At 44.7% G+C, this 14,854-nt stretch overlaps 1 protein-coding gene across 1 annotated transcript; it reads left to right on the top strand.

Annotated features, from left to right (window-relative positions):
• The first annotated feature begins 1,969 nt into the window (after positions 1-1,969).
• On the top strand, positions 1,970-9,723 carry LOC103777806 (cathepsin E-A-like). The gene is made up of 9 exons (XM_008945369.1): positions 1,970-2,025; positions 2,152-2,329; positions 4,146-4,263; positions 4,747-4,865; positions 5,299-5,498; positions 6,197-6,319; positions 6,984-7,128; positions 9,353-9,451; positions 9,544-9,723. Exons 1-9 carry the CDS (start codon positions 1,970-1,972, stop codon positions 9,721-9,723), a joined length of 1,218 nt encoding a protein of 405 aa, XP_008943617.1.
• Positions 9,724-14,854: the final 5,131 nt, after the last annotated feature.

The following is a 14,854-nucleotide window of genomic DNA, read 5'->3' as shown; positions in this document are numbered from 1 at the left end:
CACTTCATCTCTTCAAAGTTATCCTGATGCCCTCCAACGTGAACGTTAATGACTTCCCAGAAGCATTTGTGGCATTTGAGGAAAAGTTCAAGCGATAAAGGCACTCAGCACAGACATTGTCTCGCTCTTGTCAAAGCGACACTGTCCTACCAGAGGGCATGACATCTGCTCTGCTGTGTGTCAGGTGGCACGTGTAGGCTCCTGGAGGAATGCCTTTGCTCTCTGAAAGTTCCAGCACCAGCTCCTGCAGCTCAGTGGCCGGGATGGCTGCAGGACAGAAAATGTGGTTGCTTGATGAGTAGCTCGTGTAAAACGTTTTTACTTGTGTAAAACCTCTGAGTCCAGAAGAAATGGGGAACACTGCTCAGTTCCCCAGTTCAGTGTTAAAAGAAAATCACAATAAAATGCAAAGCAATATAAACATTGCATTTTTCAGATTTTATTATTTTTTGAAATTAAATATTAGAACAGAGATGCTGATGCTTTTTCAGATCCAAAGTTCTTCACACAGCTATGTGGTGACACCAGGCTCAGCCTTTGCTGAGTTTGTGTAGCTCTCACAATTTTGGAGGTAAGTTTGAAACCAAAACATGTATTTCAAAACCCAGGGGACTAATGAATGGAGCTCTAAATTAGTTGATTTTAAGAGCCTTAAAGAAACAATTTAAAAATAATTTCTTTAGTAAATGCTGATAGTGATTTGCTTTACATTTATTTAAAGTCTGTGACAGGCATTTAGATTCCTTCACTCACAAACAGTATGTATTTGTTTTTTTCTGTTCGTTTTCTTCACTGGAGCGTTGTTGCTAGAGCAGATAATGACTTCTTCCTCCTCTGTGTTCTTGACATTCTCTCTTTCCTACACACTGCCACACAGCTATTCTCTTTTGCTGGGGGTTACTTAGTTCCAGTTCACCTTCACATGGTGAGCAGTTTATTTTAAATAAGTGGGGTACTGCAGCAGAAAAATCATCATTGCTCTTTTCCCAGTATCCTAGGATAGGCTTTTGAACAAAAATGGCTGATTATTCAAATTTAGCTTTAATGTGTGCTGGGCTGCAGCATGTAATTTCTCACCGCACTTTCTCGTGCAGAGGAAAGATTCAGAAAGTCTTGTAAGTAAATTGCAGACTCAGTGCTGAGTTTCCTCCCAGGCAGCTAATGGGTTTGGGGTTGCTCTCTCTCACATCAGAGTCTCTTCTTGACATCATTATTTTTCTGCCAGCTTGACTTGAACCTAAGCGTGTGGCAGGGGTGGGAACCCCTAGCCGGAGGAAACTCACAGGAAAACAAACCCAAGTGAGCACTTCCAAACATCTTGCTGAAATGTGTACAGAACCACCAGCTGTTTATTACTCTATGTTGCAGGCTGTCATGTTTTTTTACTTATAACACCTATTTCTTGGGTTGGCAATCACATTTATGTTTGGAGCAGAGCTCTCTCATAAATAGGGGATTCAGCTTCAGTTGCCAGGGGATGACTTGTCACAACCCTATCAAATGGCCATCTGCTCAGCCCTGCTGAGATGTCTCCATGTAAAAGGGAAATGGTTATATATTATGTCCTCTTTCTCTGCACTGGACACTTACGGGCCACTTCTCACCTAAGTGAGCTTGAAAAGCAGCTTACTTGGAGGCAACCAGGCAAGTCCTTGGAGTGCCTCCTCTTTCCCATGCTAATGGGAGCTTATCCCGTGTATTATGTTTATGTAAAAGACATTAAAGATTGTTAGTAAAATGCTTTGTTAATCTAGACTGTGTCCTCGTTATCTGTGCCTTAGTAGCTCCACTGGACAGCATTATTTGCACAATCTAGTTGTTACTCTGAGAGCAAATTAATCCATTTTCTGCCAAAGCACTGACCTCCTGTGATTGATTGACCTGGCGAGCAGCCCTCTGCTGACAACGGGGTATAAAAAAGGGACTTCTGAGTAAATAAATATTATTAGACTCCAAACCGCCCGGAGCCATGAGGGTGATACTCTTGGCTGTGGTTTATATCCCATTGACTGTGGCTGTGGAACGGTAAGAAAAGACATCTGGCATCTCCAGCACGTGTCTCAGCCGGCTAACCAAGGTCTCAAAGAAGAAACACGAGAGCTCTAGGAAGGAGAGCCAGTTAATTTTGGTGTGTTTATTTTATTTGCATAGAGTCCCCCTCATTCGATTCAAATCTATCAAGAAGCAGCTGAAGGAGAATGGAGAATTAGAGGAATTTTGGAGGAATCACCACCCTGACATTTTTGCCCGGAGGTACCTGCATTGCTTCCCTGCAGATATTGCGCTGTCGGTAGGAACTGCTTCAGAAAGGCTGTACGATTACATGAATGTAAGTACAGTTTTAGTAACTCAATCATAAGGATCCTTTGTTCTCTTGAAGGCTGATTTTTTTTTTTTCCTAGCACATTTCAAATCTAGTCTCTCAGTGAAATGATAGGACTTGAGATGTTTTGGTGCTCTACGCTATAAATACTAGATCATAAAAAATATTTACTGGTCTGCAAAATAAAGCACGTATAGTTCCAGTTTAGCCTGGGACCCGGGTAGAAAGCTGATGTAGTGTAGCAGTGGCAGTCCTGTGATAGGTTTTATTTTTCTATAGATTGTTATTGGACTTGGTTGGGTCTCCAAGCAAATGTGAAAGGTTTACCTGTTTCAATCTTGGTTCAGGACTGGGTTTTTAGTAGCAGAATCTGGAGACTTCATTTAGCTGTATTCTATTTATCAGAAACCTGGATGTTTGCACATTATTAAAAAAATCCCCCAAATCTCATTTGTTTGATCATGTGGAGTCATGAATCAGTGATAACAAAGACCCAAGTAAAGCGTTTATCTTTCTGCCTTTATCTCCTGAGCTTCATGTGTATTAAATATTGGACACTGACCTGGGTCTCACACTAACCTGACTGAATTTACCATCTGAATTGAAAAAGGAAAAATATGGGTTTCATTTGATCTCAGACAAGCAAGTCAGCAGGTCAACAATTTCGTAATAGTCTTTCCTGGGTGTAGCATTTTGTCCATTTGGATGGTCTTTGTTTTCTGTTTTATCTGATTCTTCTGTTATGCTTATCTAAAGAATAAGCAGCTAAGTTGCAGATATGTTGTGGAGGCTGCATCTGAACAGGGAAGGGAAGGCCGAAACAATTCAGCAAGAACTTCCTGACACCTGAGGGCCATAAAGAAATGTGCCACGATGAGCTAGAGGCGTGTGTGAAGAGGAACAAAGGAGACCAAAACATTTTGTCCTGCTTTAAGCTTATCGAAGGGGGATAACTCTCAAAAGGACAAACCAAAAGCTGCTTCCCCAGCATGTCCAGCCAGCACCAGAAACAATTTTGTGGAGGTTTCAGTGCAGTGTGGTTATGGTTTTTCTGGGTGGGTTGTTTCTTTTTTTTTTTTTTTGGATGTATGTGTCTTAGAGCTGCCTTACTTTACAGATTAGTTGTGAAAGGCTTGTTTAATACAGGAAGGAACAAAATCCTGTTGTATGGCTGGGTATTCTCTTAAATGGTGCACTTGCTTGGCTTTTCATGATTATCTCATTCAGACTGTAAACTCTGGGATGAGAAACTATATTCACTGTGTTAATATACAAGTATGCACTTGAAGATACCTATTCAAATATTTGTACTGCTACAAATGGCTTGGCACTGGCTATTGCTTTTCTATCCCTTATTGAATTCCAGAAATGCCTCTCCCTAAAAATAGGTCTCTTAATGCTGAAGTGCTCTTCCAGGGCCAGATAGGGGCACTTAGACACTTGCATCTGGGATACGGATAAACTCTTCACTCCAGCATTCACGTGTTCACGGATTGTGTCTAGCCTCAGCTGGTGTTCAGGGATGGTTAGTGGTTTCTTTATCGTCTGGATGAACTTTGTTCAGCACATCAGATACAGTATGTGAAGCAGAATTCATTTTTTGACTCGCTAACAGCTGCTAATTGCAAAGGGAAAAGCCCAGCCACATGTGACAGCGTTTGTGCCACCGGCCGGGGCCCTCTGATGCCAGCCGGGGTTTAAATTTAAATGAAATGGCACCGGCCACCGCGCCAAAGCACTGCGTGGCGGCCCCGGTCCTGCCTTTTCCCGAGGAAGAGCTCGGCGGGAGGCAGCCCGGGGCTGACGGGTCCTTCCTCCCCAGGCGCAGTACTACGGCGTGGTGAGCGTCGGCACCCCGCCCCAGAGGTTCACCGTCGTCTTTGACACCGGCTCCTCCAATTTTTGGGTCCCTTCCGCTTATTGCATCAGCGAAGCATGCAGTAAGAAACGTTACCCTCCCTTACACTCCTCGTGTCTTGGGTACCTCGGCCGCCTCTCCTTGCCCAAGGAGCGTGCCTGCGCAGGGATTTGGGAGGGGAGGATTTGAAGCACCCCTGAGAGCCGCTCTGCCCTCCCTGGCTTGCTCCGCTGTCTCCACCCTGCCACCAGGGCAGGCGCCGGCTGCAGCTGCCGAGTGTCCCTCTGCACCATGAGGTGTCTGGTAGAAAAAGACATGAAAATAAACCTGCGAGAGCTACAAATAGCGGTGGAAATGCCCATTCTTGTTTTAGTTTGTCTTTAAAATCCAAACGAACATCCAGGGTACAGAAAAAGCCTCTGAGGGAATGGGCACCTCCATCGACACCTCCCTCATAAGACAAGCAAAAATCTCCCTCACCTGCATCTTGGCTGGCTGTGCATTGAGGAGCGGGTGCGTTGCCCAGACCTCCCCTTGGTGCGCAGGTGTCATTTGTTTTGTGTAGGAGTGCACCAGAAATTTAAGTCCTTTCTGTCGGATTCATACGAGCACGGAGGGGAAGCCTTCTCCTTGCAGTATGGCACGGGACAGCTGCTGGGCATAGCTGGCAAAGACACGCTGCAGGTGAGCGTCCACCTAAAATGGGTGTCAGCCTCCAGGTCAGCTAGGTTTTTTTCAGGGTGGTTCATATCCTGGCCTTGCCCTGGAAAAACATGCCTAGTTTAGGTAAGGGGAGAGTGAGGTCTCACCGAGCCAGGTGCTGAAGGGTGTGGGTGCTGCTCCAGCTTTGGGCTACCCAGACAAATCCCAAAGATTTTACTTTGCATTTCTGCTTCTCTCTTTGAGTCCTGTCCTGGGTTTATGAAGAAACATCAGCAGAATTAAGGTATTAAAAGGAATCCGTGCAGCCTACCCACCAAATGGGGACCTGCAATGTTAATGCAAGTCATACAAGGATATTCAGGCATTATAAAATGAATGAATCTATCATATGGATTTCAAATGTGGCTACTTTCTTGTAATTGACAGAGTCTTTACTTTCACTTGTACCAAACAGATAAGTAACATCTCCATCACGGGACAGGACTTTGGCGAGTCAGTTTTTGAGCCAGGATTAACCTTTTCCCTTGCCCACTTTGATGGTGTGCTGGGCTTAGGCTACCCCTCCTTAGCAGTGGGCAATGCTCTGCCTGTGTTTGACAGCATCATGAACCAGAAGCTGGTAGAGGAGCCAGTCTTCTCTTTCTACCTGAACAGGTCAGTCTTTGAAGTAACACTGCCAAAAAAAGAAGCAAATCTATTTTAATTGTTGAGACAACAGTACATCTGTATAAATCTTCAATTCTAAAAAGTAATTTTTTGTGTAGGTTGTTTGTGGGGGTTTTTGTTTGTTTTTGTTTTGTTTTGTTTTGTTTTTCCCACAATTTGACATGGGAAAATATGGAATGAAAACGAAAACTGTGCTGGGAATGACCATGCATTTTTAGGCAGACAGTTATTGTTGTTGGAGCTGGTCACAAACAAAAGAAAAGCTCCCAGCTCAGACTTACTGGGTCTAATTTGCCAGAGGTTTCTTTCTGGTCAGTGGAGAGGAACAGAAGTGTCATGCTACACCCAAGTAGCCACATTTCAGAAAATAAATGTTGTTATCTCATCTGGACCTACCTGTAACTGCATGAATTTATCAGCATTTATTCAGAGGTGAGAGTAGCAACTGCCTCAACCTGTTCTTGATGCATATTGTAGCCCTTGGCAGCCTACAATAAGTCTTCTCAGAGATTGTTTGGAGGCTTTGCATTGGGACATATTCAGTTATAGTTTAGAAATAATTCCTTTCCACCATTCATATCTGAATTTAGAAAGGGCTGTGGTTTGCCTGTTGCTTTTTAAGGGTAATCTCACTGGTGTGTGATGGCATACTCCCATGTCTGTGTCAACCTGTCTTGTTCTTTCAGAGGAGATGACACTGAGAACGGTGGCGTGTTGATCCTTGGGGGCATAGACCATACCCTCTACAAAGGTTCAATCCACTGGGTCCCAGTCACTGAGAAAAGCTACTGGCAAATACACCTGAACAAGTATGTATGTATGTATGTATGAAAAACCTGGTGGAGGTAACACCTGCAGAGGCAGAAACAACCAGTGATGCAGGAGGACTCCACTGCAGTGTTTTACTCCTGTGCCTCTCAAAGAGGGGCTTTGTCAGGATGAGACCACAGCTGATGAGCTCTCTAAACCTGCTGTGACGTGGGTAGCTGGTTTCTGGGAGAGTATCTTGATATGTTTTAATATGATACACCAATGCTTGACTCTTGATGGACTGTTCAGTTAAGTGATTGGGGCACCCAGGAACTGAATCCAGGTCCAGGGCCTGCTCTCATCTTTCCTGTGAGCCTTAGTCAAAGCAGTCAGTGTTCCTTCATTCCTCCTCCAGCTGCATAAGATGATGAGGACACATACCTGTGGGTGAGGACAAATTCATTGGCAGGAGGCAAATAATTAGGACTGTAGGAGTCCTAAGAGAAAAAAAGTGGGTCCACAAATGAGAAGCCTTCCTCATGCAGTATCCTTTAATTTTTTTTCTTGCCTTTCAAAGATGTCCTTCTCTTTTAAGACTGGGAAATCTTGGCAGCTAGTTTTAACTTCAGACTGTGCTCTGACATTTCAGCCAGCAATTATGCATTTCTTCAGTCATGGTGCATATACCACTTGCTTAAAGATGCTTTTGTTTATCACTTGCAGCATAAAGATCCAGGGCCGGGTGGCATTTTGCTCCCACGGCTGCGAAGCCATCGTTGACTCAGGCACTTCCCTTATCACCGGCCCCTCTTCACAAATCAGGAGATTACAGGAGTATATTGGGGCAAGTCCATCACATACTGGAGAGGTAAAAACTATACAGCCAGAAAACAGCCAGAGAGGAAGAGAAATTGATACTGTGTGCAAAGAGCTTACAGGGTGGGAAAATAACTGAAATAACTGTTCAGAAAGGTCTCAGGGGAAGCCTTATTTCCAGGACAGCACTGGACTCAGAACCATGCTGGTTTCAACCCCTCTGCACCGCTGACCAAGCCCTCCAGGGGCATGCTCACCTCCCAGATGTCCACCTTCTCCCATACTCATCAGTATTGGTGTGTAAGGAAGTATTGAGGGTGTCAGTTTGAGCAATTGGTCCATACTCTACACCAGAGATCATTTTCTTTTGGAAAAATCAGAGAAGCACTTCCTTTCAAAGTCCCTGGCTATATCCATCATCTCGCTCAATCCAGGAGGGGTTTTGGGCCAATGGCCAGCCTGGTGGAAAGGGAAAGGTATCATAATTACAGCCCAGCAATGGCTCCCCTGGCAGCACCCCTCTGCTCCCACACCTGTGGTGTCCAGCTCCCCACACCTCTCTGGGGGGCTTGTGTGAGCTGGGGTTGCTCAAGGTAAGTTGTGCTTTCCCACTGCCTTGTCCATGGGACAAGCTGGGGTGTCTCCCTGCCACCCTTCTCATCTCCCTGCTGGCAATTTTCAGATGGAATGACCAAACTGTGGTAACATCTGAAGTACTGAGATAACAAGCCTGAGGCAGCTAAACCCACCCGCCTCCAGGGGAAGAGCCCCTTGTTTTTACTGTGCCTTACTGCTGGCCCTTGGCTGACTCCCATGTGTAATTACTACATCACCACAGCTCCAGTGCCCCGAGTAAAGCTGCCACGTATGGCTTCTGTTAGCTTTGCAGTTGTCTTGATCCTGACACACAACTGCACTTGGGAGAAATTGAAGTGTTATGGTTGCCCAGTGCACTGGGCAAAGTTCAAAGTGGACCTTTAATCTGCCTCCTTCTGTAAGAGGAGGATCTGGAGTGGCATCTGTGTAACTCCCAAGAACTAGAATCCTCCTGATTCTTTCTCAATTAAACCTTAAATTTGGTTTTCATTCGCATTTTGAGATACATGTCAAAGAGCATGCTTGAATAACAAGTTGGTTTTATAATGGTACATACAAACAGATATAGATAAAATATATATTTCCAATGCACGTCTATTACTGTAATACAAGCAAGAAACAGGTCATTGCATTTTACGTTTATAATACTCCAGTACTGACATCAGAGCACTCAGCCAAAATCTCATATTTTGAAAAAAAAAAGCATCCTGAAAATAAGACTTTCTATGACTGTTTTTACAGAAACCACAGACAGGCTGAGTAAAGAGGCTCAGATTTATCCCAGTACAAGTAGATGCATCCATCAGTGATTTTACCAGAAGTTTTATCTCTTTCCAGCAAGAATTAATTTGTTCTGGATGTACTAGCTATGTAAATTTATTATGTCTTGCTTCTTATATCCTACAAACCATTACACTGTTTTTTTTACCCTTTTTCTCTATATTGCATGGTTTATTTTTTTCTAATGGTGTGATACCTGATAAATATACAGAAGATTTAGGGCTATATTTTCATAAAGAAGATTTAACAACAACAACAGAAAATAGATTCTTCCTTCTAGAAGGACTCTGAAACAATGACTTTAAACACTATAGTTTACAGCAAAAATCCCTCTGGGGCTTGGAGCATTCTGCAGTGCTAGTTAACACACCAGTTGTTCCATGAAATAACTAGAAAGGCCAGGAAATGATCTTCTGTGTTACTGTAAGTGAATGTATTATTTATGGAAATTAATGACCATGCCAGAGTTTAGTTTGTTTTCTACTCTTTAAATCCCACTCCAGGGCAGAGTACAAGTATAAAGTGCTGTATCCCTCACTGACTCTTTCTTCCCTTGAAAACAATGATGTTTACAGGGGGGAGTGGAGTGAGCTGAAGCCATCATGCTTCTGAGCTGTACAGGGCGGGTGTCAGAGTCCTCCTTCACCTTGTTCCTTTGGGACTCACAAGGATTTTCATCAGCCCTGGGTCCCTAGGGGCTTTGGTGCAGTGGTCTGGGCTGCTAGACTGGTTTGACCCAGTGCAGGAGCTGGAAAGCTGAAGGGCAGTGTTGGGCCATAAGTCACCTGATGCTGTTTCTCTGTAGTAAATTCATTACCTGCCCCAAAAGTCTTGAATTCAAGGGGTAATACTCTAAAAAAGGCAAACTGATCCCCTCTCAGTCAGTGCATCGCATACAGTTTCTTGTAGACTGTAGAAGATTGTCCAGCTTGCCTCACATAAGCTTCACGATTGGACACCACGAGTACAGGCTGACAGCACAGCAGTACGTCATAAAGGTGCGTACTCGTGGCTTCCCATCCTCTGCTCCTCGCTCCCCTGAGCTGGAGCTGGAGCAGACAGCCACAAGGAGGTGTTCTTTCCCTTCCAGGAGTCTATTGAAGACCAAACCTTCTGCATGAGTGGCTTTCAGTCTCTTGACATCGCCACTCGCAGTGGCCCACTATGGATTTTAGGAGATGTCTTTATGTCTGCCTTTTACTGCGTTTTTGACCGTGGTAATGATAGAGTGGGATTTGCAAAAGCTGTTCACAGAAATGATTACTACTGAATTGTAATAGCGTTTATTCTGCCTTAACCTGAATGTTAATGTAATGACCTTCAGCACGTGCGTGAAGAAGGGCTTTAACCAAAATTCTGGACCTAAATGCAGTTATGTTGTCTCCCTTCAGGTTTCAAGGTCTTTGGGATGATCCTTGTCCCAGATTATACAGTTTGATTCAATCTCTATATGTTTACAGCTGAGAAAGAGTTTTTCCTGAACAACTGATGGACACCACAGCTCTCAGGATGAAGTGACAACCACTCAGCACTCAGATTTGCAAAGAGCAGGAAGGATAAAAATACTGAACAGTGCCAGGCTGATAAGATAGCAGTTATGAGTGGGAGAAACTAATTCCTGTCTGGGTATCCTTTTTTCTTCTTGTGTGCTATTTTCCACCTCATTTCCTACTGGTTTCCTTTTCCTCATTATTTTCTGTGGCTGGGGCTTTGTCCAACCTTGTTTCCTTAGTGCCACATAAATTCTCTTTATATGGGTTTGCTCCATCCAGTTTATAGAAAGAGGAATTTGACCGATGCCTGTATGACCATGACACTTTCCACCATTGTTCCTTGCACACAATTTCCTGCTCCTTACACCATCTCTCTAACCTGCTTTTTCCCTTGGGTTCGTTCTTGCCTGACACTTTTTTCCTCTTTTGTGTCTCAGTGTTTAATGTCCATGCCTTTGGTCAGATGCTGCTTTTAGCATCTGACACCTCTTGCCCTTCGGCAGTGTGGGCAGCTGGGAGCAGCATCTATTCCCATAACAAAACCTGGACCACAGCCCACGCAAAGGGAGCTGCAGGGAGATACTGCAGCATCCCTCCACCACCTCGGATGAGTTATGAGACCAACACACCAACACTAAACATCTCCTTCCCCTTGCTCCACCAGTTGTCATCATTATCACCAGCTTCAGCGCCAGCAGAGCTGTGCTGATTTGGCAAAAGAAGATCCACCTAAATTGTACCTGTTTGAGTATTTGTTTGGATTGCTAAAGCTGACACTGCCCCTGTACACGTGAATAAAACTTAACCAAGTAAAATCTGCCTTGGAATTAGTGCTGTTTCCATTTTATTTTGTTTTCTTACAGCAGTTTCTGTGCTGTGAGGCTGGAGAGGAGGGGGAGGAGAGGGTGCAACCGCAATTGAAAGTCCAGGTTGCTCAGTGGTCTGGAGGGGAGAGATGGGACACGTTGGGGTGGGGTGTTGGGTCTGCCTGTATCTCCCTAAAGCTGAAAAATGTCTGCAGCCCCAGCCCCGGGGAACTAGGCACCTCCCAGGCAGGGCAGGGCTGTGGGCAGCTGGAAAGTGGCTCCACTGCCCCATTGCTGGGGCAGGGGCTGGTGGCTTCAGGGGACTTGCTGCTGTGTGGCCCATCTGGAGGTGCTCAGCACAGCATCCATTACCAGCCGTGGCAGCGTTATGGTTGCAGCCCTTTAGATTTTAAGGCTTCAGTTCTAAGACTCAGTAAGTATTGCTAAAGTGAGGTAGTTTGGCTGTAGGTATCTCTGAAATACCAATCTTACCTTCCAGTATGAAAAACTCCCTCTGTCTGGTGCATGTTTTCACAACTCTCTATTTGCAGCCACATTGTGTTACACATTTGGCATCCAGGGTATCAGCCTCTAGCAATGGGGACTCTGCTGCCAGTTGTGTCTTTTTGCAGACAAGACCGAGCTGTACAAAGTTACCAAGCATTCCAGGCCGATCTTTCCTTGTTTCCCCTTTGTTCATATCACTCTTAAAGAGCACAGTGACCACGAGCAAACTTATTTGCCAAGCAAACGTTATTTGTTTGGTTGTGAACTGGGACAAACAAACATTTATAAAGCCCTATCAGTCATTTAACAGCAGTGGGGTATTTTTGTTTTCTCTGCTATGCAGCACACAACACTCAGGTACATTTCCATTGTTTCTAAAATATGTATATATATTCCTCAAACATAAGCTTGCAGGCAGAGTTAGAGATCTGGTATTTATGGTGGAGGATTTTAAGAGTGCTGGGACATGGCCCTGCAGCTGGTTGGCCCCTATATTGACAGCTCAGCTCTATGAATTCCAGCACAGAGTATGAACACATCCTAGAAATAGGTGGAAAGTCAGGCAGTGTGTGCAGGAACTGGCTCTCTCTTTGCTCTGGTATATCTGGTGTTGCTCTGATCTATTTGTCCATCTATCCTGGCTGTATTCTCTCCTCAAAGGTTTCCAGCTTTGCCAGCTTCTGTAGGTCTGTCCTGCTAGACATCAAGTTGACTAGCATGGTAGGTCAGAAGTGCTTCTTGACAGACCAGTATAGTCAAGACATCTGTGTTTCTCAAAATGCCTTTATTCATGCAATAATTTGACAGTGTTTATACCAGTGAACATGAATTGTAAATTGTTGAGTTTGATAAAACAGTCCATTTACCATGCTACGGCAAATAGTGTACCAAGAGAAGTGCCTAAGAGAGCACATAATCCCAAAAGATAATTTAATACAAATCAGAGCCTGCAGATGTTTGCAAAAGTGAGATAACAGAATAAATGAGGAGAGAAAATTTTTCTGGTACCTCATCCCAGCACTGGCCTCTTTACAAGTAATGAACAGGATATTATCACTAACCTGGAGCTGGCCTGTTGTGCGTGAAATGCTATTTGTGTATTGCAGATGACACTGTGGGACTTCAGAGAAGTCATTCCTAATTTAACATGCATCCACATGTCTAATGGACACCTCTGTGAGACTTAACTGAAGCGTTTATCTACCTAATGGCTGCTGTGCGGCCACCCTTAGCCTTCATCAAAGAATGAACACAGTTCTTGGGCCAGGGAGTGCTGGCAGAGTGTGTGAGAGAGGTAGCAAAATCATCACTCATGAGATGCATAATGTTCCAGTGGAAAGCAGCAGTGTGCAACCTAGGTAGCAGCCAGGCTGAGAAGAACTTGATGGAAGATGAGCAGAACTGGCCGATATGAAGCTGTGAAGGCTTCTTCAGATTTAGCAGTGCGGTGATGAAACATGCTGATGTCTGGGTTGGGGAAGATGAGTGCTTGGCTCCAACACCTTAAGCCCTGGTGGAAGCTGTGTGAAGGACAAGAGTGAGGAGCTGTGGTGGGACTAGACCCTCAATGCAGATTTGTAGTCAGTACTTTACAATCATCTCTAATTTCTGGTTTAAATTCCCCTATATAGAGAAGCACAGTTCCTCAAGCTTATGTACTGTGAGGAGAGAGCTAGATAATAGGCCAGACTTTCTCCACAGCTGCTGAAAACCCTTCCTACACATGTGCAGCTGGAAGGAGCATGGCCAAACTCCCCTGAAACCTGGATCGCTCTCCTGACTTTAACAAAGTGCTTTAGAGGAGTGTTTCAGGCTCCCAAGGAGAGCAGCAGTTACTCTGACTCTGTGTTTAGCTGTATGACTAGAGCTGTCTGGGTAGCCTTGAAATGTGTCATTTACACTTAAAATTTATCATTTGTTTAAGTTAAGCTCATTGTTAAATGGAGTTCCTTGACAGTTGCAAATGCAAATAAATTGAGAAAATATTGAATTGAAAAGTGTGGTTTCAGCTACAAGAAGAAATAGGAAACAGGGAAGAAAGAAGGAATGCCAGAGGAAACTTTTTTCTCTGCTGCTGTAGGGAAGGCATAATTATTGCAGGCTGATAGAGTCCTCTTCTCCAGGGAGAGTCATCAGTCTGGGGCTCTGATGACTGAAAAGCTAGAGTATGCTGCCAGAAGCTGGGTATTGCCTAGTAAGGGTGAGCCAGAAAAATTGGACTGCTAGGCTAAAGTGTTGTTTATTTCAATATCATTTCACTTTGTTGAGGTTGTCATTTTGTTGGTCAAACCTGAAAAAAGAAAAAAAAAGCCACTACTTGGCTGCTGTCAGATACCAGCACCACCTCACCTCATGGTGTCAAATAGTGCTGCCATAGGTGCCTGAGAAATCTGTTTTGGGCATTTCTGAACACCTGAAATTCCCGTAATACGAGTTTAAGCAGCAATTCTTTGGGCTAAAGAATTAGCTGTCCTCTGCTTCCTAAACTGCTAGGGATACTTGTGCTTTTGTCTAGTGTCTCTGAAGTATTTGAAAGCGTGACACTGCTCGGACCATGTCTAATGCAGACTAACAGAGGCCAATTCCCAGACTGAAACAAAGGTGGAAGAAGTAGAAGTGAGGAGGGTTGTTGATTTTTTTTTCAAACACCACCCAGATGAGATATCAGAGTCCTGAGTGGATTCTCACCTAAGCTGTTGGCTAGAGGAGCAGGAACAGGCAGGTCTATTCATTCCCTTCCCTTTTTAAGGGAGTCTTGAAGACTCCTAGGAGCCACTGGTGCTACCAGTTACCCTGGTAGAGATGCTGATTTGCTGTCTGAAGTGCAACCTTCTGAGCAAGAGCTGGGTGGACTTGCTGTCCATACAGTCCGCACTGTTTGCTGGCTGTTGCGGCCCCCATAATTTTCTGTGTCTCCCCCTCTCTTCCCAGCCCCCAGGCTACCTGGTCTCCCCCTTCTTTAGAGCCTGTCTGCTTAGATACTCACTCATGGGGGAATGCTGGTATCACACTCTGCACTGCATTCATGTAGATGTGGGTGAGAGCTAAAACCAAAGAGCTTCTGCTGTTTTCAGGGCCTGCTTTAAGATCCCTTGCAGGAGCGGCAGCTGAAAGGCCAGGTTGCTACCAGGAGGTTTAGGGAGGTGGCCTGGCCACCCTCTGGAGCAGCATGAGACACTTAATGCTGGCTTGGATTTGGGTTAGTGGAGAATGTTTGTGGTATGTCTGGGCAGCATGGGGACAGGGGAGGGGAAAGGAAGCAGAGAATAATTTTTGCTAGCAGTCCTCAGACATTTGGTTATCTCCCTGGGATGACTGCAGCCTGTGTGCTTCCAGCTGAAGATCTCTGCAAGAGTGGAACCCTAAGCTCAGTTGCCTCTGCAGCTCCATTACCTCTTGAGAGAGTGCCACAGCCCTGTCATCACTAGGGAGGCCGTCTGGGAGTGGCATTTTAAAATAAACAGCCACTAGAAAAGCCACATGGATCCATCAAGGAGCAGAGTCCAAGGCTCAGACCTACTGTATCTGGCTCATGAGCAGTTTTGCCTCTCCCATGTTTCTTAAAGAAGTTAAACATTTAATCCTTTTATTTTTC

The sequence above is a fragment of the Merops nubicus genome, unplaced genomic scaffold, assembly GCF_000691845.1.
Source record: "Merops nubicus isolate BGI_N331 unplaced genomic scaffold, ASM69184v1 scaffold21998, whole genome shotgun sequence".
NCBI classification, from domain to species: Eukaryota; Metazoa; Chordata; class Aves; order Coraciiformes; family Meropidae; genus Merops; species Merops nubicus.
This window is presented reverse-complemented; position numbering and strand designations above follow the sequence as displayed.